At 43.9% G+C, this 20,979-nt stretch overlaps 2 protein-coding genes across 3 annotated transcripts; both read right to left on the minus strand.

Moving 5' to 3' along the window:
* Positions 1–139: 139 nt before the first annotated feature.
* Positions 140–3,069, minus strand: TXNDC15 (thioredoxin domain containing 15). Its single transcript, XM_014264805.2, has 4 exons — positions 2,646–3,069; positions 1,975–2,138; positions 1,651–1,781; positions 140–983 (listed from the first exon to the last, which is right to left on the minus strand). Exons 1-4 carry the CDS (start codon positions 3,015–3,017, stop codon positions 787–789), a joined length of 864 nt encoding a protein of 287 aa, XP_014120280.2. The 5' UTR covers positions 3,018–3,069; the 3' UTR covers positions 140–786.
* Positions 3,070–5,144: 2,075 nt separating this feature from the next.
* On the minus strand, positions 5,145–17,308 carry C15H5orf24 (chromosome 15 C5orf24 homolog). 2 transcript variants are annotated; one of them, XM_005483597.4, is made up of 3 exons: positions 17,145–17,308; positions 9,358–9,787; positions 5,145–7,505 (listed from the first exon to the last, which is right to left on the minus strand). In XM_005483597.4, the coding sequence occupies exons 2-3, from the start codon at positions 9,782–9,784 to the stop codon at positions 7,465–7,467; spliced, it is 468 nt and encodes a 155-aa protein (XP_005483654.1). In that variant the 5' UTR covers positions 9,785–9,787; positions 17,145–17,308; the 3' UTR covers positions 5,145–7,464. The 2 variants fall into 2 exon arrangements, with proteins under 2 accessions (XP_005483654.1, XP_005483653.1); XM_005483596.4 differs by having other exon boundaries at positions 5,145–9,787.
* Positions 17,309–20,979: the final 3,671 nt, after the last annotated feature.

Here is a 20,979-nt window from a genome sequence, read left to right on the forward strand (position 1 = left end):
ACATAGCCTCGAGTGGAGAGTGTGAAACATGGTACTAGAAATTTAAATAAACATCAAGACTGGACTTGCTAATTTCAGCAGGTGAGCTGTAGTTCAGAAATTGCATGTTTTTACTTCTGAAAGAAAGGGACTTAAAAGGTTACACTAAAAACCTGATTTATTTATTTTTTTAAAGGACAATTAATACAATTTCATCCAACAAGAATGTGGTAAATAAGTTGTATACACAAAGAGAAATAGTGAGGTGAGCTTGGGAAGTGACTCTAAATCTCATAAAGAACTGTTAGTAAGTCAAAACTCAGATGAGAAAACCAGCACTGAACCCCAGTGCCAGAGATGGGAACAGTCACCTCCATGGGAGTGAAAAATCATTTAAAACATCTTCATAGTTCATTTTATGGACAGTCAAAGTAATGTACCAACACCTTCCTTCACCAGTGTTTGCCTTGCAGTGCCATGCACAGACCAATGTGATGTAAAAATCTTCCTTGATCTACAAATTAGAACTGTCATATTAATTACATCAAAGTCCCTTAAAAAGAAGTCAATCAGAGCAGCTTAATAAATACTTTAGTTCATGTTTTTTCATGCTTGTTCACTTACCACTGGAATTGCCACAAATGGGCTTGTCACAGATTCGGCAGCTCATAAATAAAGCCAATTTTTAGTCATTATTATAAATTACAACCAACAAATTCAACAGTTCATTCTTAGGTACTTCTAGTCCATAAAAATTCCCCCTTTACCAATAAGTGCAAAATTTTGTCCCTGTTTGAACACCTGGGGTTATTCCTGGTGTTCGTGCTCCTGTCCCGGGATGAGCCAGCGGATGCTGTCGGTGCGGACGGTGGCGTACATGACAAAGGCAGCCAGGAAGAGCACAGAGAACAGCAGCAGCCAGTCTATGCCCTTGGTCAGAACACTGGGCAGGGGCCCTTCCCAGTCTTCCTCTGTCACAGCCACATCACTTCTAGCTTCTATCCCTAAAACACAAAGTACTTGGTCAACATCATAATTGCTAAATACAGAGAGGCTGCTTTATCTGGAGCTTTGTTTGTGGTCTCAGTCTAAGGCTCAAACTCTGGTAGACTAAAATTTTGGTGAGATGGCCCTCATACATTAACATGTACCCAGGATATGATTTACTGATATAAAAACTTAGTGATTTTTATGTGCATTTGCAAAACAAGAGAAGGCTTCTTCTGTTCTCCCACAGAACAGCTTTCGATAAGTTGTCAGAGTTTCACAGTGCATGGAAATTTAATTTAGAGTGTTTCAGGAATCTGATTTTTGTGCATTTCTGGAAATGCGGATCCAGACAGCACTTCAGTGTGGATTAGAAGTGAGCTAGCTGGGTGACAAAGAAAGTTTAATTTATTTCATTCTCAATTAAATCTTTGGGCAGGAAGATAATGCTTCATCTTTCTGGCAGCCTCTCTAGCTAAACCCCACTGTTCCCCCTGCTTTGTGACAGCAGCCCAAGGAGCTGAGTTTCTGCTCTCAGCACAGGCTGAAATCCAGCTCACAGCAACAACTGATTAAGGGAACCTCTGCTGAGTCCTCACAGGGTACACAGGGAGAGGAAAGCCCAATTTGGATCTTAAAGCCAGCCTGTTCTTCCCACTGGCAAACCAGAGCTGATTGACACACCTGTCTGGTTAAAGATGAAGTCTTTCAGGGTTTCCAGCGTTCTGTCTGTATGATTAAATCTAGCCATAGGTTTAGCACCTTGGAAAAGAAGGATATTTGGTACAGCCACAGTTCCAAATCTAGTTGATAAACTACAAAAAGAAAAAACAAAGCATGAAGGAAATTAAATCTTCTGGAGGAAGAAATAAAGAGAGTCACAGTACTGAAAGTGTCAGTTTCACTAAATAAAGTTGTCAGTTTATGTAGAGAAAACGTCACTTCTGTTTATAAAACTGAAAGCTAACAGAAATGAACTGCAGCTAGAGCATAGGGAGTGTGAGTTACCTGCTGTGCTGGGATGCATCCAGTGCCAGGAAGCGAAGAGTAGGAAATGCTCGGGGCAAAGAGTTAAAATGAGGTGCCAGGCTGGCAGAAAAACGGCACCACGGCGTGTAGAACAGGACCAACGTACAGTCACTGCTGTTTGGGTTCAGGAACTCCATCAGGTCCTTGGAGAAAGTATGAGAGCAAACATGGACAATTCCATATTTAACAGAGTTAAATTCTGTGTAGGGATGCAGCATTCAGCAATTGATTAGATACTTGGCAATACTGATCGAGCAGCTGCACCTTTTAAAACAGGTGGAGAATTGTATATAACCTTTTAAAAAGGGTGTTTTAAAAGTTTGTTACTTAAAAATATACATGCACATAACCATTACAAGAAAAGAGCTGGCACTAATTGCCATTAACGATTTCCAAGAGAAACAGAAGTCCACAGAGCAGGAAAGCTGGCAGCACCCTGCAGGCACAGAGATACACACAGGCACAGGAAAGGAGCCATAACTCCATTTTTTCCCTGCTCAGAATGGCCCCAAAAGCCTCCTTTCCCAGTCATATATTTTCGTCAGTAGGACTGAGGACGTTACACAGGGAAATTCTCTGAGTCGGGCACTGAGAGCAGCAGGCAGCCGGGGTCACACCGACAGCGGGCAGCGAGCGGGCTCTCCGCGTACCTGGGACACGTTGAGGATCTGCAGCGTGAAGCGCTCGATGCCCGTCGTGTTCCTCTCCTCGCAGTTCACCTTGGGAGCCTTGGCGCTGTCGGTGCCGTTCTGCTCCTCGGCGGCCGCAGGCAGCACGGGCTCCAGCACGGGCTGCTCCCGGGCCGAGCACGCATCGCCATCGCAAGCCCCGGCCGGGCCGCCGCTCGCCTCGGCCGGCACCGCCGACAGCAGCACGGGCTGCTCGCCCAGGGCCTCGCTGCCCACCATCGCGTCCGCCATCTCGGCCGTGCGGTACCGCACCGGCTCGGGGCCGCTCCGCTCCGCCGCTCCTGCGGGAAGGGCCGCCCCGAGCCAGGCCAGCGCCAGCAGCAGCCGCCACATCCTCCGCACAGGCCCGGCCCCGGCGGCCGCCGCCGCGTCTCCCCGGACAACGAGCGCTTCCGCCGGATCCCCGGGACACTTCCCGTTCCGCTGCCGCTCCCGTTTCCGTGGGAAGAGCCCTCGGGGCCTGAGGGAGGTGGGACAGCGGAGCGTGGACGGGCCCTGCTCGTGTTACACAAAGCGGCTGGGTCTATCCGAGTTTTCTCGCGGCCCCGCCGAACCCAGAATTGGGGGTTCAGCCTGGAAAAGAGGTTTCGGGTGACCTAATTACGGCCTTCTAGTACCTGAAGGGAATTTATAGGAAGGATGGGACAAGACTATTTACAAGCGCATGTTGTGACTGGAATGGTTTAGATTAGATATTAGGAAAAAAATTCTTTACCAAAATTATTTTCAGAAAAAAATTTACTGTGAGTATGGTGCGCCCCTGGCACAGGCTGCCCAGAGAAGCTGTGGTTGCCCCATCCCTGGAACGTGTCCCATCCCTGGAAGCGTTCAAGGCCGGGCTCGACGGGGCTTGCAGCCACCTGGGACAGTGCAAGGTGTCCCTGCCCATGGCAGAGGTGTGGAACAAAATGTTCTTTAAGGTCCCAAACCAAACCATGCCATGATTCTGTGATCCCGCCTTGCAGGGCTGTGCCGACGGCGGGCCGGCTGCCGGGCTGCTGCTGCTGCTGGAGGCATTTCACCCTTGATTTAAATTAGCTCAGGACGGAAATTCTTGCAACAACACAAGTGCCATGGCTTCGGCAGGCTGAGCCTGAGCAGCGAGTGCCTGGGACTCATCCCAGAGCCTGCTCTGGTGCCAGCGTGTTGCAGCCCCAGCGCTTCCCCACAGCCGCACTGCCTGGTGAAGGATTTGCCGGCTCGCACCCTCGCTAGGGAAGCGCTGTTTGGGAGTTGTTTGCACACAAACTGTGCCTTTACGTACCGCAGGCTGGGGTATGGGTAAAACGCGGCAAACTAAAGGTGTATTTTTAAAATAAAAGAGTTCTTGTCCAGCAGCTTATCAACCAAAGCTCCCAAGCAGAAAGACAAGAGAAATACTCCCATATTTCTTTTTAGGACATTGCATTTTTCCTGTTGCAGAATTAGTTTTTACTTTATTTCCATTTAAGAGTGAAGCTTCAAGACTATTTGGGACTTTTGAAAATTATCACATTACTTCAAGTGCTGCTATCTTTTTTAACACACTTCCTTAAAACTGCCAGTAGTGCACAATGAGATTTTGCCAAAATTCTGCATCTGTCAAAAAGTGATAGTCGTGACTGAGGGGAGCATGAAGCATGCACACGGGAAAAGGACAGGAAAAATCAAGTGCATGTGTATAAATGAAGATGCAGGTCATTTATTAGAGACTGGGTTTTTAGCTTTGTTTTTACTCAGGTGTAGTTCTCCAACTGTGTCACTCCTTACAGCACAGATTTTCTTGCTTGAAGCTTTTTCTTTCAAAGTCCAATTTGCATAAGCACTAATAATGAGGACATAATAATCTAAAAATAGAAAACGTGAGGTTTGCACATAGAGGGAAAACATTTAATTAGATGAGCTGATACGGAGCAAGCCTGAAAGCAAAAGCACAAAGGGAATCCAAACTGGTGCAGACCAGCAGAGAACAAGCTGCCCCATTCCCCCTTCTTATGTTTTAGTCAAAAGAGCATTTTCAACTTGAAAACAATTTCTTACTGTGAATTTAATCCTAACATAATCCTTCCTGCCACAGCACAAATATTCTTGGAATACAGGGATATTATGTCTTATTCATGACAGAATAATGAATTATGATCACCATTCCATGAAAACTATTTATGAGTACTTTCAATTTGATTTCCATGTGCAACAGAGGGAAAAGTTAGCAGTTGACTATTTATCCATAGAGGGTTATAGCTCCTTTCCTCTCCTTTTCTCCTATTTGAGCAAAAGGACAAGAACAATTAAGTTACTGTCACGTTGTTTTCAATTCATTCAAAAATAAGCAACATTCCTCTATCTCCTGACATCTTGCAACTCAATCTTTTTGCCTTAATGTAAATATATGTAACGTGTCTGTAACAAGTAGGTAATGCTGTCAACTGGCATCTTCAGCCAGAATTTAAAAGGTATTAAAAAAAACCCAGGGAACAATAGTTAGGTTTTAAAGTATTAACTTTATTAATAAATATACATCCATATGATGATGTAAATACAGATCATGAACACTACTCCATTCCCATACACATAATTGCACACGAGTAGCTCAAGTTCATGGACATAAAAACATACACAGTATCTAATCAGGCTTTTTACAGCAGAGGACAGGGTGCTGATACTAGTTACTTAACAGATTACTGTTACCCCCAAAGTAAACCTGTGGAAAAGCAAATGATGCAAGACTGAAGGAACAGAAAGTGGTTCAAACTTCAGAATACAGATTCTTCTATTTCAAAAAAAAAGTCACAAGGAGAAAGGTCTAGTGTCTACTAAAGTCATAAATATATTTAGCAGTGTTAAAATATATGCATTAAAATAGAGAAGAATAAACTTTTTGTAATCAGAAATGAAGTTTGCAGTTCCAAGTATTTATGATTGTTATCAGCTGTTTTAACTGTCAACTCTAAGGGGAGCATGAAACATTATTATACATATAACAAAGACAGCAGAGCCACAGCTAATGAAACCATTGCACAAATGACTTCACATTGCTCTGCCTTTTAAAGCTCTTCAAAATGGGGAAGGGAGTTAAATTCTCATCTGAATTACTCAGTGTATTGTAGTTCCAGGTAATTCTCTTCACAGATACATCACTTTTCACTGACAAGGCTTGGTTTTGTCCTGACTGAACATTAAGATCCTTCAGACAAAATGAAATATATTCATTCAGAAGAGAGATCTTTAATGGCTCTAGTTAATTTGATTACTTTAAACTAAATCCAAGATATAAAGAACATTGCTTTAATGACAAAGCTAAGTGCTGATTTTAAAAATACCATCTTTGATACCAAAGTCAGCTGCTTCTGATGGTATCTGATTTTTTTTCTGCCAAAATATGGTGCTAGCATCTTGAATCTGTCCAGTGCAAGACTTTATAGTAGCAAAATTATTTGGTTTTAAAGTTTAAGTAAATTTAATCAAGAAAATGAATAGTAGTTACTATATGTATCTTAAACAGTGAACTTTATAGCATCATTAAGGAATAATAGCAAGCTAATACATTTCATTTATGTATAAATAAGACATTAGAAACTTGATAATTAAAAGAAATTATTAAAATCTAAACTTGACATGTCGGTCTTTTGAACAGTGTTAACACACAACAGTGATTCTAGCTTATGAATAGCTGAATTATGATATATAATATAAAATAAGCAATTTACCTTACAAGTAATGTTTTCATACTATGGGGGGAAAATGCCAGTTTTCCCATTGGTACTAATAAAGTTTAGGCATTAACATGCTGTTTCAGTGTTTCTCATGGAAAAAAAAAGTGTTGAAAAAAGCACAATGTATTCTGCAGAGTATACATAGGAAGAACAGAAGTATTTGAAAATTCCATTTCTAGTCACTTTGAATCTCCTCTTTTTTTCCCTTCACTGCATGGCACCAGTAAACTCTAGTCAGATGTAAAATAAAGCAGAATTAGGAAACACCAGCAGTGCACTTCTGATCTCCTTCCTCAATCCAGAGCGCCAAGCAGCAGCGCAGGCTCTCTGAACGCTTTTCTGTTTGATGCTCATCATTTCACAACTGACAACATTAATTAGTTTTTACTGGGATTATATTTCATCTGATATAATTAATAACCACTGTAATGAACAGAAATTGCTTAGGTGATTTCATTATTTCATCAGCATACTTGAATACAAATGATACTAGCAGAAGAGCAATACATCTGCATTATCTCCTGCCACACAGCACAGCACCAGTGAGTGGATGCACAAGTGAGGAACGGACAGGAGCAAACAGGATCAGCAGGAGGAGGTAAGGAGTGGAGTTTCTCCAAGGGACAGTGGTGACATGCAACACGTTCCTTGCCAGCGAGCTGTGACACTCCTGCACTTACACATTCAGCTGAAGAGGACTGCTTGCCCAGCTGAGTTCAGGAAAGAACTTAAAGCAGTCTTCTGTTGAAAAATTATCTGATTAAAAACAGCCAATACAACACAGATCCTGAGGGTGAATGAACTCACGTTAGCATTTTGCATGTGTCAGAAGTTACATCTTCTGAGAGAGACTGCTAAATTTCAGACTTGAGAGTTTGTTGAGGAACAGAACAACTGGATTTCAGAGCTTCAGCATGAAGAAACTATTCCTTAGTAGCAATTTAGCTGCCATTAGTTCATGTACTGACTAAGGAGCCATCCAGTAAAAGTTGAGGTTCATTTTCTTAGTTGCCAGTCCATACACAGTTCCCCCAAAACAATTCAACACACCTATTGTAAAGTACAGCAAAAGTCCAGCTCAAAATGTGTTAGGCATCACTGGAACACCTGAAGGCTTGCTGCTTTTTTCCTGATAAAAAAGGTATGAAACATGACATCTGTTTCTTGTCATCACTGAAAGCAAGAGGTCTAGTCAAAATGACAGCAGGCCAGAATAGCATTTATGTTAACAAAAATGACCATCATTACCCATTCAGCACAGGCTCAACCCAAATTTTATTCTCCCCCAAATATGCAAACTCAAACTCTACATATTCCCCCTCCCCAGGTATTTCAAGCTACGAATTTATCATAAAGTCATTTTATATGTGAAATTACTTTAACGCAAACTTTCTTCCAGATTAAAAAAAAATAAAATAAATTTTGAGCAAACAATATGTAACACTGAGGACTGATTATTTTTTTCTTTTGAAGTCTGGATGAAAGTATTTTACACACTCACACTCACACATTCTCCCGCACTTAAAAAAAAATTACACACACCCAGTTGAAAAATCGAATATTTCTTTTGGGAGGAGGGGAGGTTTTAGTTTGAGTCAAGAAAGGTGTTTATAGTTAACCAACAACATTTTTTCTGGCTTGCATGCATAGATGAATTACTCTATATCTGGGATCTAGCAGTGCAGTAAACTGCATCCTGTTTGCATCAGCTATACAGTTTGCTTTTGTAAATGATGAAAATGGTGTCCTTTGGTAGATATATAAGCTTCCATAACTTAAATATAGTATAAATGTCTAACAATGAAATAACTATTTCCAGGAATATCTGGCAAAACTGAGTCTAAAAATTTGGCAACAGTGTCTATTTAAAAAGTTTAATTTGTAAACATTATAGGTTATTACTTGAAAAGCTATTAAACTGTCGCCATCTAAGCACAGATTTGAAAGGCAAAAGCCAGAGTAAATAGCTATTTACAGATTTAAGAACATACTGTTTAATATTAATCAAGTGCCTAACTAGAATGAACAGTACTTAATTTCTTATAAAATATTTCAAATTCCAAATAATTCTTTGTGGTTTGGCATATGTATTATTAGGCATTTCAAAGTTACCCAGCAGAATCCTGTAACAGTGTACCTAAAAGAACAGCTCCCACCTAATGGCAAAGTAACTTGTCTTTGTAAGGCTCTGTGCAGCTGTAATGCACTGTACAAATGCTCAGGTTTCTTTAATATCTCCCAAAATGTTATTGGAGGATGAGTTGAAATTCACTTAATGCTACAACTCTAGAAACAAAAGTCACTGGAAATCACTTTAGAAAAAAAGGTTGGCTTTTTTTTGTTTAAATTTATTGTAAGTCTATCTGAGGTCTGTAGAAGGTCCAGCAGAAGTGGAAAATGTGGCTTGTCACTTTATCAGTTTTTCTTACCAAGTAAGAACTTAACTGGCTAAGTTACTTATTGTGGGACAGGCCACATCATGAACCATCAGCCAGCTAATTTCTGTCCTCCTTATTTCAATTATTTAATGCATAACCACACATCTAGATTTATGAGAAACTGAACTTAAAACTAGGGACATGGACATTACTTAAGTATTGACACCAAGGCATAATGAATAATTTCAGACTTCCTTATAAATTATGATTTTAAATCAACAGAAGCCTTTTTAAACCAAAGCCTTCCCAACATTCTGTTAGTTATTAATTGCACCCGTAGGTTATGGCATTACTGAAATAAAATCTAGAAGCTCAGACTTAAGCAAACATTACAAGAGAACTCAAGAAACATGCCCAAAATCAGCATAAAGCAGATTAGTAAGGAGTTACTTATTCCCTCCCTTCATTCATTAGGCTGCTTGATTTTGCTGCTAGTTTCACCAGCAGCATGGACTCCTCTGTTATGCACCATAGGGTAAGGAAAAGCTGCACTGCCACAAGTATAATTGAGATTTGCAAGCCGTGATAGAGCTTTAATGCTACCTGGAGGTCTGCCTGGGCTGACTTTGTATCCTGCTGCTTTAGTTGTACCCAAGGGTCTGCCTGGACTTGTCTTAAATCCAGCTGCTTTGGTGGTCCCCAGGGGTCGCCCTGTGCTGGTTCGGTACCCTGCAGATTTGGTGGTCCCTGACGGCCTGCCGCGCTTCCCGGAGCGGTTCAGGTTTTTCTTTTTCTTTAGTTCATCTTTTGTCTCTATATTCCTGCCACTTGTGGTCTGCAAGTGGGGGTCGTTCAAGGCATCTTGTCTCTGGCAGGCAATGGGTTTGTGGCTGACTGCGTGGCTGTACTTGCTCTGCTGCGTGGCGTAGAGGTCAAACTGATCCGCAGCCCTCACATTGTCTTCGTTCAGGCAAGAGCTCTTGCCGCTCCCACAGAAGGCTGGATTGCTGCTGGCAACAGGGTGCATCATTTTCTACCAGAAACAGGAGGGGGAAATATGCATCAATATATCATAATGCTGCAGTGCTGCACAAAAGAGAATCTTTCAAAAGCTACCTCTGTTTCATCAATTAGTCCAAACTACTTTGTCTATTTTTAGTAAACAGTACTGATGTCAGTAAATTACTTTTGAAATTAGTTTTATTAAGCCTTCACTTGAGGTTCTGCACAGTAACCTTTACACATAGTTAAAAAGGAGAGTTTAAACCACATATTATTCACATAGGTATAATTAGAGATGAAGTAAGTTAAAAAACTGAACAATAGCATTTCAGAAACCAAGACCTACAATATTTTCTCATCTATGATTCCAAAACCTTTCTAACCAAGTAACATCTAAATTTTAGTTGTTCTACCTCTAAGATTGATATGGGACTCAGCTGTAAGCCAAGGAAAGATATGTTATAACTCTCTTGGTATAGTAGATACAGGATCCTAAAGATTTTTTTTTTGTTTGCTTAACTGCAGCAAAAGAATAAAGTGCAAGTCAGTTTTCTTATTTCATGTCACAATTAATGTCAAAGAAAGAAACACATTGCATTTGGCATTGGCATTTGGCAACACAATGGTGCCATAGCTGGGAAAGCAGAGGGATGAAATGAATTTGTAACGAAGTACAAGATGCTGGATTGCAGAAATGCCACTGCTGTCCCAGTTAGCAGAGCACGTACAGGCTGCTAGCAATGCCAGCACTGAGATATGTTGGTATTGTTGGCATTGCCAACAACTCTGGGAAATAAAGCAATTACATCTTCCATTCAACTATACTGGTTCTACAACTTAAGTAAGCTGCAAATACTCAAAGTCTAAGAAAATAATATTTAGCCATACTGAAGGCAACATTAAGCCAATAAATACCTGTCCCTTCAGAGGATTTCTATGTCTTACAGCCACGTTTAAGACACCAAAAATTACTTCCCATGTTAAATTTCACAAGTAGATAAGGTCTGGAAGATTTATTATCTTTTCCTACAATAGCTGTGGAATATCACCTACAGCAACATAATTTAAACTCTACCATTGATTACTGAATTTACTTGGCAGTTACAAATGTTTCCTGCCAGCCAGAGAGAAAGCACACAGCACAGTCTATTTACCCTGGAGTAAATCCCCGTGCTCTTTTCTCCTGATTACAAAGGATACATTCCCTGTTGGAACACTCAATCTACCCTGGCTTGTCAAATGCACATTACAGTGTGCATTACTCTTGTGCAAATATATGAATATGGGTTTATGTCAAACAGTGAAATTATGATAGCTATATAGTTTAAATATTAGATGTTCTAGCAGAGATAATCCAAGTGCTACAATCCTGGTGCATTGCATGGGGCACAGTGGAACAAAAGTGAAACCATTGTTGTTGCAGCTGTTAACGTCCAAGCCAAACAACTAAGAATAGTTTGCAAGCCTGCACTTAGCAAAGGACAAAGGAAATAAGCTCAGGTCAAGAGACCAGACAGACTGATCTGTGCAGCAATGCAGAAGGAAGCTTGGGGTTTTCTACAATTCGCAGTCAAAAAATGTTACCTTTCTTTAACCCCACTAGAAAAGTGCCTGCAATTATCACAAAAAATACCTGAGATTTTTCATATGTAACTGCAAACATGAGGGTTCTATAATGTCCCTTTGCTGCAGAGAGTGTAAAGCCCAGCAGCTCTGAAAGGCTGTTCAGCTGTTTGTTGATCCACTAGAGACACTTGGAGTGCTGAGCAGCATTCTTGTCTCAGGGCTCATTTTAACACAGGAGTACTGGCTTTGGCCCCAAAAAACTGCTCCAAGCTCAGCTGCCACAAAGAAGGATCAGCTGAGCTGCCCAGTATCCAAAGGACACAAGGAACACCCCAGAGCTGGGAGAAGGCACTGAATAAAAGCGGAGGCTGCTGCTGTTTCTCATGAGACCAACCAGGCTCACACTCACTCCCGTGTTACATTCTTACTCTCTGCTTCTTCTCCTCATTACACTTGGGGGATTTTTCCATCCATCTTTTTGGGGCAGAACCATCACAAGCACAGTGAATATATTCTGCTGTAGCTGATGAATGCTGCAGCTTCATCACCATATGCATGTGCTTTGTGTCTACTGCAACACCACTGACAAACACTGACTTCTCACACAAGCCCTGGCTGATGATGCTTTACCTTCCATCTGGCAACAACCAGCATCACTGGAATGGATGAATGAAGAAAGACAGTACAAATCAGTAACTGTTTAAAATTTCTTTCTAGAAGAAGCTTAATAAAACCCCCAATCTCAGTGGAAGACGGCCAATAGGGTTTTTTAATCCATTTCCCCCCCTCTCTGCACCATTTTTCAACAAATCATGCATATTTCAAGTAGTAGCCAAGGTTCCTCTTTTATCTTCTCTAAGACTTTTTTTGAAAAGTTTTTAAAAGGAAATCTGTAATCAAGCTTAATTACCCTAACATGGAATCTCCAGCACAATTTTCCTTCATTCACATTACAGTAGGGAATAAAAGAATGTAGAGAGTCTATGGAGTGGAAGCAGGTTTCTTGGCAGGGAGATATACAGTATAAAAGAAAAATTGGTATAAAATGCAAAGCTATGCCAATTTAAAAATTACACTCCAGCTAAATTGTATAGCTAAACACATACAATTTTGTGTGCAATCATTCTTGAATAAAACCCTCCAAAAAGTTTCCAATAAGATAGAACTTTCTCATTTTAAACCTGTAAATAGACATGCAAAAATATTTGCAACAGTTTACATAAATCAGTTTTTAAACTGATTTAACTGACTGGCAGAATATCTCTGTATCAACAAACAATTAAGATGAGGCACTGCAACAGGGAAATTAAGTTGTATTTCAAAAAGATTCCCTGGAAAGTGACTGTGGAGGATTTTCTGTACAGATCTTTTAGTGCCTGGCAATTTATATCCCTACAAGTGCTGGGGAAGGGAGGAGGCACTGGATAAGCTGGCTTTGGGAAAAGAGAGGCAGCTTCTCATGCAACAAAGCACAGGAGTTCCACCACTGCTAGAAAGAAACAGGACAATCCAGCTGGGACCACAAAGCTTTGCTAAGGGGGATGTGTGGACATGGTCATGACCCCCTCATACCCCCAAAATGCAGCTTCACACACAGCTCTGGCTCACAGCTGAGGCTCCCACTATTGTTATGGCCTCTCTCTCTCCAGGCTTTCCTCCTGCAGGAAATACCCATTCATGACCTATTCACTACACAAAATTGTAATATCAAAGCTACTTAAATCACATGACATAAAAACATCCTCTTGGGCTGTGATGTGATGCCATCTTTGGCTTTCAAACATCATACCTTGCCTTCTTCACGGGGATGATTCAGCTGCCAGTGCAGACAAGATGAAACCTTTGACAAGCAGAGAAGTCCACAAGGCTCCCAGAACAGGCACTTGCTCAGCTGTTATTTTACACTGAGAACTGGACCTGAGAGCCATTATCTGCACTGAGCAGAATAATCAGCTCCATCCAGCACAAGCAGCAGCAACTGCTCTGCTCCCACCCACCCTGCCTGCCCTGGTGAGCGCCACAACAGACCTGACTCAGCAAGGGCCTCTCACTTCTGCTAAAACACACCTGAATCACAGCAAAACTGCACAAAACTCCAAGTCCACCTATATTACAGCTTTCCAAGTTATGAATACCAAGAAAGGTAAACTCCTCACACCAATTCTGCTTTTAATGAGGGTTAGTATCCAACACCCACTCGTTTTTCTGAGGTTTTTCACCGCTGAGCTTGCATTAGTTTCCACAGCATCGATGGGGCTGTGGGAGGCTGCAGCAGCCCATTTTCATCATCATCCAACACATACAAAGTATGTGCCTCGCTCCTTAACAACACAAGCAGCCACAAGCATCATTTGTGCAGCTCTCTGAAGGTCACTGTGGCCAGGGAACGCTGCAGGAGCAGAGCACAGGCCCGGCTCTGTTCAGGATCCCTCATAAAGGACGCTCTATGCTGAGCCCCAGGGCCCTGGGGAGCCTCACAGGGCTCCTTTGCTGTGCAGGGGGGTTGAGCAGCAACTGCAGCAGGAGGAACATTTTCCCTTTCAAGACCACAACAGAAATAAGGGGTTAGTTCTGTTCTTCTCTCTTAGGACAGCATGTGTGAGAAATCCTTTCATCACTCACTAAGAATTCTATCAATTTAAATGTTTTTCACATGTCCCCTTTACTGTCAGCTCCTTTTCTACACATGAACTCTAGGTAAAGTAAGGCCTTACCCAGTTTTTAAAACCCTGTAATTGCTTATTTTCACAAGGATGTCCCTTACCTGGAGTAGTCATAAATGTAAATATTTTAAAAATACTAAGTATTAAATTCTATCAGTGGCACAACATACACTGTAACACCTGAACCTACAACTGAAATCTTATCTACTTGTGAAGTTTGATAACCAGCTTTTCCACAGTGTGCTTATGAAGCCCTTGCTGCAGTTGGTGCATAATATGTTTATTTGCTCACCATCTGACACCAGGTAAGATGCCAAAATGAAAGAAATTATTTCTTTACAGCAGTGACTTCCTACATGACAACACAAGACTGCAAATCAAGAGACAACATAATTTTGGAATTTTGGTTATTCTTAGAAATTAAGGAGTTCTCCAAGCAATACTACTTATAAGTGGTGACCCAGAGTAAGTTTCTTATATGACAGAAGTTAAGAGTTATTTGGAGCTGAAACACCCACCCCCTTCAAATTCCCCTTCCGCAGACGTGCCAGGCAGAGTGGGAGCCTTCATCTGTGCCTCCTGCTCCTCAGCAGAGAGCTGCAAGCTGGGTGCGGCCTCTGGGCCCCCGGCAGTTCAAATCTTTAGACTCAGACACCCCAGGAGAAACAAAGCTCTCCAAAGCCTAAGCACCAGCTTTGTATTACAGACAAAGCTCAACTGCTCTCACAAAGAGTTGATGTTGGCAAGCACCACTAGGCTAAGTGTAAAGTAAACTGAACTTTTAGGGTTCACTCGTTATTTGATTGCAAAACCAGGCAAACAAGTCATTGTTAGGCTTTCTAACCCTAAAAACCAAATAAGCCTGATCCAAGGGCAGAGTTTCACTAGATGCTAACATTAGCAGTTCAGCTGACTTCTTCCCAGCCCAAAACTAAGATCACATATGATGATGACGATGAACAGCACACCTTGAAAGACTTAAGACTGCCTCACAAAAATTAAAGAAGCTGGCATCAATGATTTAATTATTATTTAATTATCTGTGCACCTCCAGTCACACTGGCACAACTGTCAGCTTGGTTTCATAATCAACAGAAAAACCACTCTGAATCCGCCCTTTTTCCGAACAGGACAATCTTGCCCTTTCCTCTTCTCCCACATTCCCACTCCTTCTGCCAACACCAACTATTGTGCAAGAGCAGGACAAATCGACACCAGGGATCTGATCCAGGTGAAAACTAATCCAACAAGAAAGCAAAAGCAACAGTGTGTAGGCACGGGGGCAAGAGAGTAACAGAAGCCCACATTTCCATTAGCACAGAGACAGCGCCAGGTCAGCCTAAGCCACATCACCCACTGGCTGCCACTGAACCACTCCCTGGTACTTTTACTTAAAAAAAATAACAAGATCTCAAAAAGATGGTTTAGTGGACTTCAGAGATCTGGATGACAGGCGTGACAAGTCCCAAACACAGCACAGGGAATGGAGGTTGGAGAAAAACCCCGGAGCCGGGGATGGAGCAGCACAGAATGGAGGCAGCCATTAGGCCAGACAGACTGGCTTAGGAGAGTAGGTGAAACTGCACCCTCATTATTCTGTGGTTCTGCAATTACCAAACTTCAAGGCAAGCCAAATATGCATCTGAATGCTGGAGCAGGTAGAGGTAGATTTTATAAAGAAAGGATTATTAGTGTTTGTGAATTGTCCATTCACCTCAAGGGGCTATTCCCAAATAAAAAGGAGCAGTCCTTGCCATAGCCTAGAACAAGGGCTTTGAGGAGCTGGAGATGCTTATTCATCTCCGTGGGTGTTCTCACCCACCCTCTTCTCCCCAGGGCTGCAGCCTCCAACAATAGCTCCAGAGGTAAGAGGTGCTCATTCATCTCAGTGGGTGTTCTCACCTACCCTCTCCTTTCCCTAGCCTGCTAGCACAAAAGGACTTTCCAGTTTAAGAGATGGATCCAGCATCTCCTCGCTGATGTGCATTTTCACAGTGCTTCTCTGTGATGGGGCCATGCAGAAGGCTCTGGACACCTGTCCACCCACCCAAACACAGCCACGGCAGTGTCCTTGTGTGAGACAGCTGGAAGACAAAGTCCACTTGTTGAATCTGTTCAACAATGGCCAATGGAAGAACATGTTGGATTTTTTTTTAATTTAAGGCTGCATCTAAAATATCAGGGATACAGCTACAGACACACACACAAAATTCTAAGAGAAACTGTGGCATCTGAAGACTGAAATAGAAATAAACCATTATTTAAGAATATTTTAACAAAGTGCCCCTCCTACACTTTCATTTTACACAAATAAAAATCACATGGACCAAAATAACTGTTAATCCACAGAGAACTGCACAAAAATTTAAAGTGCAACTATTCACTAATTAATTACACCAGAAGAACTATGCACAAACAAGAATGCACTAAACTATCCACAACTGAACACGAGAATACCCAGCACTGACACGCGTTATATCAGAAGGCGAAGAGGCACGGAAGGGACACAGTGAGGCTCTCCAGGTACAGATGTGCAGGGCAGTGAAGGCATCCGCTACTGAGGTGTGTCAGGAAACACCTCCACGGGCTGTCCGCACACACCCAGCTGCCCCACGCGAACGGGAACGCGCTCTAAGCAAACAGCCCCGCACACAGACCAGCCCCGCACACGGAGCCGCGGCTGCTGAAGGGAAGGAACAATTCCCGGCCGCAGGCTGGAGACAGCAGGGCCCAGCCCCACCTGGAGCGGCCGAGGGCCGGCTGAGGGGACAAAGGGGAGGCACAGCTCGCTGCGCCTCGGCCGCAGCCGGGGACGCGGCGCCGGGGGTGGCCTCGGTGTCCCTCGGTGTCCCGTGTCCCGCGCGGGGGGCACGGGCAGGGCCGGGCCCCGGGCTCCGGGCACGGCCGGGCGGGGACAGCGGGGCAGGCGGCGATGGCGCAGCTCCGCTCGCACGGCCCCGCGCGGGGCCCGGGCACCGCACCCTGGGGCGAGCAGACCGCGGGATCGCCCTCAGCGGCGGGGAGGGAGCGGAGGGGGGAGAGCAGAGCCCCGCTCCGCTCCGCTCCCCTCCCCCGCCGGCCGCGGCTCCATCTTGTCCGCCCGCCGCCTCCCACCGCGCGGAGCAGGGGCCGGGGCCCGCGGGCCCGACCCGCACCTACCTGAGAGGCTCGGGGCGGCGGCGGCGGCGGGCGGAGCGGCCGCCTCCCCACACCGCGCCGGGCGGCTGCAGGGAGGGGACGGGCGCAGGGGAGGGAGGGAGGGAGCGGCGCTGCGGCGGGCGCGGGCGGCGGGGCGGGCGGGGCGCGCTCCCGAGCGGGGCCGCGCCGCGGGGGCGCGCGCGGGGCGGGGCCGGCGAGGCCCCTCCCCCGCCGAGGGTCGGGGCCGCGCGGCCGCCGCCATTTTGTGGGGCGGGCGGGCAGAGGTGAGGCCCGTGAGGGTACAGACGTGTGCTCAATGCTTGAGGCACCGTGCACGGCCCTGCACATCCCTGGAAGCGGGTGGATATTACTGGTGCTTCCATCACTACCGTCTGGATAGAGGAGTGTGGTATCTTCTGTGTCAAAAGCACACACACAGGCTCACTTGGGTTGGAATGCACTCTGGGGTCAGCGGGCCCAGCCCATGACCAGCACCACCGTCACACACACCATGGCACCGAGTGCCACCTCCGGCCTTTCCTCAGACACCTCCAGGGGCGGTGACTCCATCACCTCCACTCCACCAAACGCTGCAGTCCATTAAGGAATAGTCCAATTGTTAGAAGGATGTATGACATGGATGTATGCCATGAGTTCTGGCTCCCTGCTGACTCTGCAGTGGAACAGCTGCTGTTCCCAGCGTAGCTCACACAGGGCTGGGTCCGGGCATGGGCCATCTCTGGGACTGCTGGTTATTAAATACTTTGCTTTGTTTCATCCATCCGTGTTCTGAAGAGTTCAGTCTTGCAGTGGCACTTCCTTATAAACACAATTTCATACCTGCAAGCAGGAACAGCAGCTGCAGGAATTGCAACTTCAAATGTTTACAAAAAGATCACACAGAAACATTTTAAGTGCCCAGCACATTTCAGCATCCAACCTTTTGCCCACTTGGTGGAGGGCTGTGACCAACGTATTTTTTAATGCAGATTTGTTAATGACTATAACAGATTCCTGCCCTTCATGAGCACCCTTGGTCCAGGGTCTGAATGACTACATTGGTCCTTAAATTACTGACACACAAAAGAGCCTGAAAAATGTTGTGTATTATTCAGATGAGGTTTTAGATAATAAAATCAAAAAAGACCAGAAAACAAACTTGTAGCTTTCACAAATGGTTAATTCTGCTTTTAAAAATATTTTCCTCTCCTGCTGTTGTTTGAGGAGCAGACTGCTGTACTCCAACACTAAGATATTCCATTTCTACAATACTTGGAGCTCTTCAGGCCGAAAATTGCTGTGAAACATCCTGCCAAGATGATGATTCGTATTCTTGCCATTTCTTCTTAATGCATGCAGGAATCCTCACTTGCAATATAAGAAAGCAGCAGGGAAAAGCAGCATTTATTTAGCTTAATTTAGCAAATGATTCAGTTTATTTACAAAGCTCATCTTTCTGCTGTTCAAACGCCTGTTGGAAATGCCAATGAAAAATGGTTCCGTTTGATACCTTTCAGTGTCCCGTTATTTGCAGTATTTTAATCTGGAAGGTGATGAAGTCAGGCTGGGCTTATCCTCCTGGTTTCTGCAGAAATTTTGGTCTCAACAGAACAGGAGCCATCAGGCCCTAGAGGAGTGGCAGTGCAGTGTGAGGCAGTGAAAGGCTCCATCCCGAGCTGTGAAGCTGGAACCCAGCTGTTGTCGAGGCTGTTCCTGGCAGAGCAGAGCAAGACCCAATTGTCTGATCTGGGACTGGCCATGGCTCTGTGCTGGCCAGGCTGGTGTCACTGCCCTGCTCCAAACTCCAGGCAAACCCACACCAGCTGAGCCAGCTCAAATTGTCATTTGGCAGCAACAGGGCCTGGTCCCCCCGCGTGAAACTGTGCTGATAACAACATGGACCAAACTGATAAACTGCTCTGCCACTGTCTTCTTTTGTCACAGCTCCCAGGGCCTGAAGCACTCTGGTTGTGGATCTGCTTCCTCCTTTTCTTCCTCTAAAGGACTGACTCATTAGCAGTACCAAATGACTGCATTAATTATCTGTAAGATAAGTGATGCAATGAAATGTTGAGCCTTCCCACATCCAAACCACAAAATGCCATTCTCCTCCTCTCTCAGTGGAGATTTCGCCGAAGGATGCACATTTTCAAGGAGAGGAAGGGCCTCAAAGCACAAGTTCCTTCTTCTGCCAGTACAGGAGCTTCTCCTCAGTCCTGGGCTCCAGAGCATGCTGAGCAAACAGGGAGAAATCAGTGTGGGAACTGCCATGGCCTCCTGTCTATCTAACTGAATTATCAGAGCTGGTCATCTCTACAAATTCACTTCTTAGCTAACATGCACAGGCAGAGGAAATGTAGGTTTTAATGAAAATCCTTAATCTGAGTGTAACATTTTCCTTGCTTGGCCATTCATTTCAGAGGAGTTGCCATGGGGTATTTATTATTTTGAGAAATGTTTGTGATGATGAACTTCATACTTAGAATGGCCAAAGTACAAAATAACTTAATCATATGCTCACTCTGCAGTAGGTTATTAATAATTTCTTAGCTCACTAGAACAACTTAGATCTGAGATGTTAATTAATTTACCTCTGCTTATGCTGGTCAGCTTAACAATCTTGTATCTCTCAGTAAAGAAAAATATTTAAATCTGTTTCAGATGAAAAGTTTCAGAGAACCAATGTTTGGGTGGCAATCACTCAGACTAATGGTCATTTATTTAAAAACAATTGTTTCCACTGTAGCTAAAATTATGAAAACAAATCTTCCTTCCTAGCATTGTATAAACATTGTACAAAATGTACATTTTGGGACAAGTTTGACTCCAGCTGTGCCCCTTTTATTTTTGCACTTTTAGGTTGCTATCTGCCTCCACTACCCCATACAGCCACGGTTAGCTGGAAGCCAGAATTTATTCTGCAAACGCCCAGGCTCTAAGAACACAAACTTGTTTAAGCTGAGACCATATTTGGAAGAGATCTGGGTCAAGGAAAATAATCAAAGGAAAGTGCATTCCTGGAGCATCACGTGAGGAGGCCACGGCACACTCAGGGCCCAGTGCTAACGCTCAGGGAGGACCCTCAGTGCCCCCCTGCCACTGCTGCTCCCCCTGAGCACCACATCAGCAAACTGGAAATGAGGAACCCCTTGGAATGAGCTGTTCAGCAGCACACCATCAACAGCATCAGCACCATGGCACAAAGTTCAAAACTAACCCAGGCCAGCTCCACAGGCTCCATCCTCACAGCCACAGGTACCTGGCTGTAACCCTGCCACTGCTTTGGCTGAAGCCATGACCATTTCCTACAACTGTAAACATGCCTGAAGGACTGAAACACCAAAGTGTTCTCTCACTCCCTGAAATTCCAGCATTCTTTTTATTTTAGGAAGATCCCAAATCCAGCCCCTGCTGTTTGTTTTATATTTGGCTGCCACAATTGCAGAATTTCAGGAAAACTTCGCTTAACAAAATTTTTTTTTGCTTCCACTTGGAAGACTTGAGTATGAAAAGCCCCCACAGATGGTACTTTTAGCCTCTGACTATTTTATTTAATTAGCAGCCAAATGCACATTAACTAAATTGCAGTGCTTTAATTGTACAAGTAAAATCTCAAGCAGCCAGCACAGGGAACAGCTACAGAACATGCTGGCTGTGATCAACACTCACTGTCCAGGTTTATGTTTTTAGCATTAAGTCAGCATGTAAAATAGGCCTTGAGCTGCCTGTTTTAAACAAAAGGTGGCAGCATGAACCATACAGTTCAGGGAGTATAACATTCTGAACTGTGATAGCACAATTTTTTTTATCATGCTGTGAATTTTTTTCCCCCCACACAAAATACTGGATTTAGTCT

This window comes from Zonotrichia albicollis, chromosome 15 (genome assembly GCF_047830755.1).
Source record: "Zonotrichia albicollis isolate bZonAlb1 chromosome 15, bZonAlb1.hap1, whole genome shotgun sequence".
Lineage (NCBI taxonomy): Eukaryota > Metazoa > Chordata > Aves > Passeriformes > Passerellidae > Zonotrichia > Zonotrichia albicollis.

What these genes read in the sequence shown, in the direction of transcription:
- TXNDC15 (XM_014264805.2), bottom strand. Translation starts at nt 3,017, where the DNA reads ATGTGGCGGCTGCTGCTGGCGCTGGCCTGGCTCGGGGCGGCCCTTCCC. An exon ending in AGATCCTCAACGTGTCCCAG is followed by an intron (nt 2,139 to 2,645) that starts GTACGCGGAGAG and finishes ACTTTCTCCAAG; the next exon opens with GACCTGATGGAGTTCCTGAA. An exon ending in CTTCATCTTTAACCAGACAG is followed by an intron (nt 984 to 1,650) that starts GTGTGTCAATCA and finishes TTTGTGTTTTAG; the next exon opens with GGATAGAAGCTAGAAGTGAT.
- C15H5orf24 (XM_005483596.4), bottom strand. Translation starts at nt 9,784, where the DNA reads ATGATGCACCCTGTTGCCAGCAGCAATCCAGCCTTCTGTGGGAGCGGC.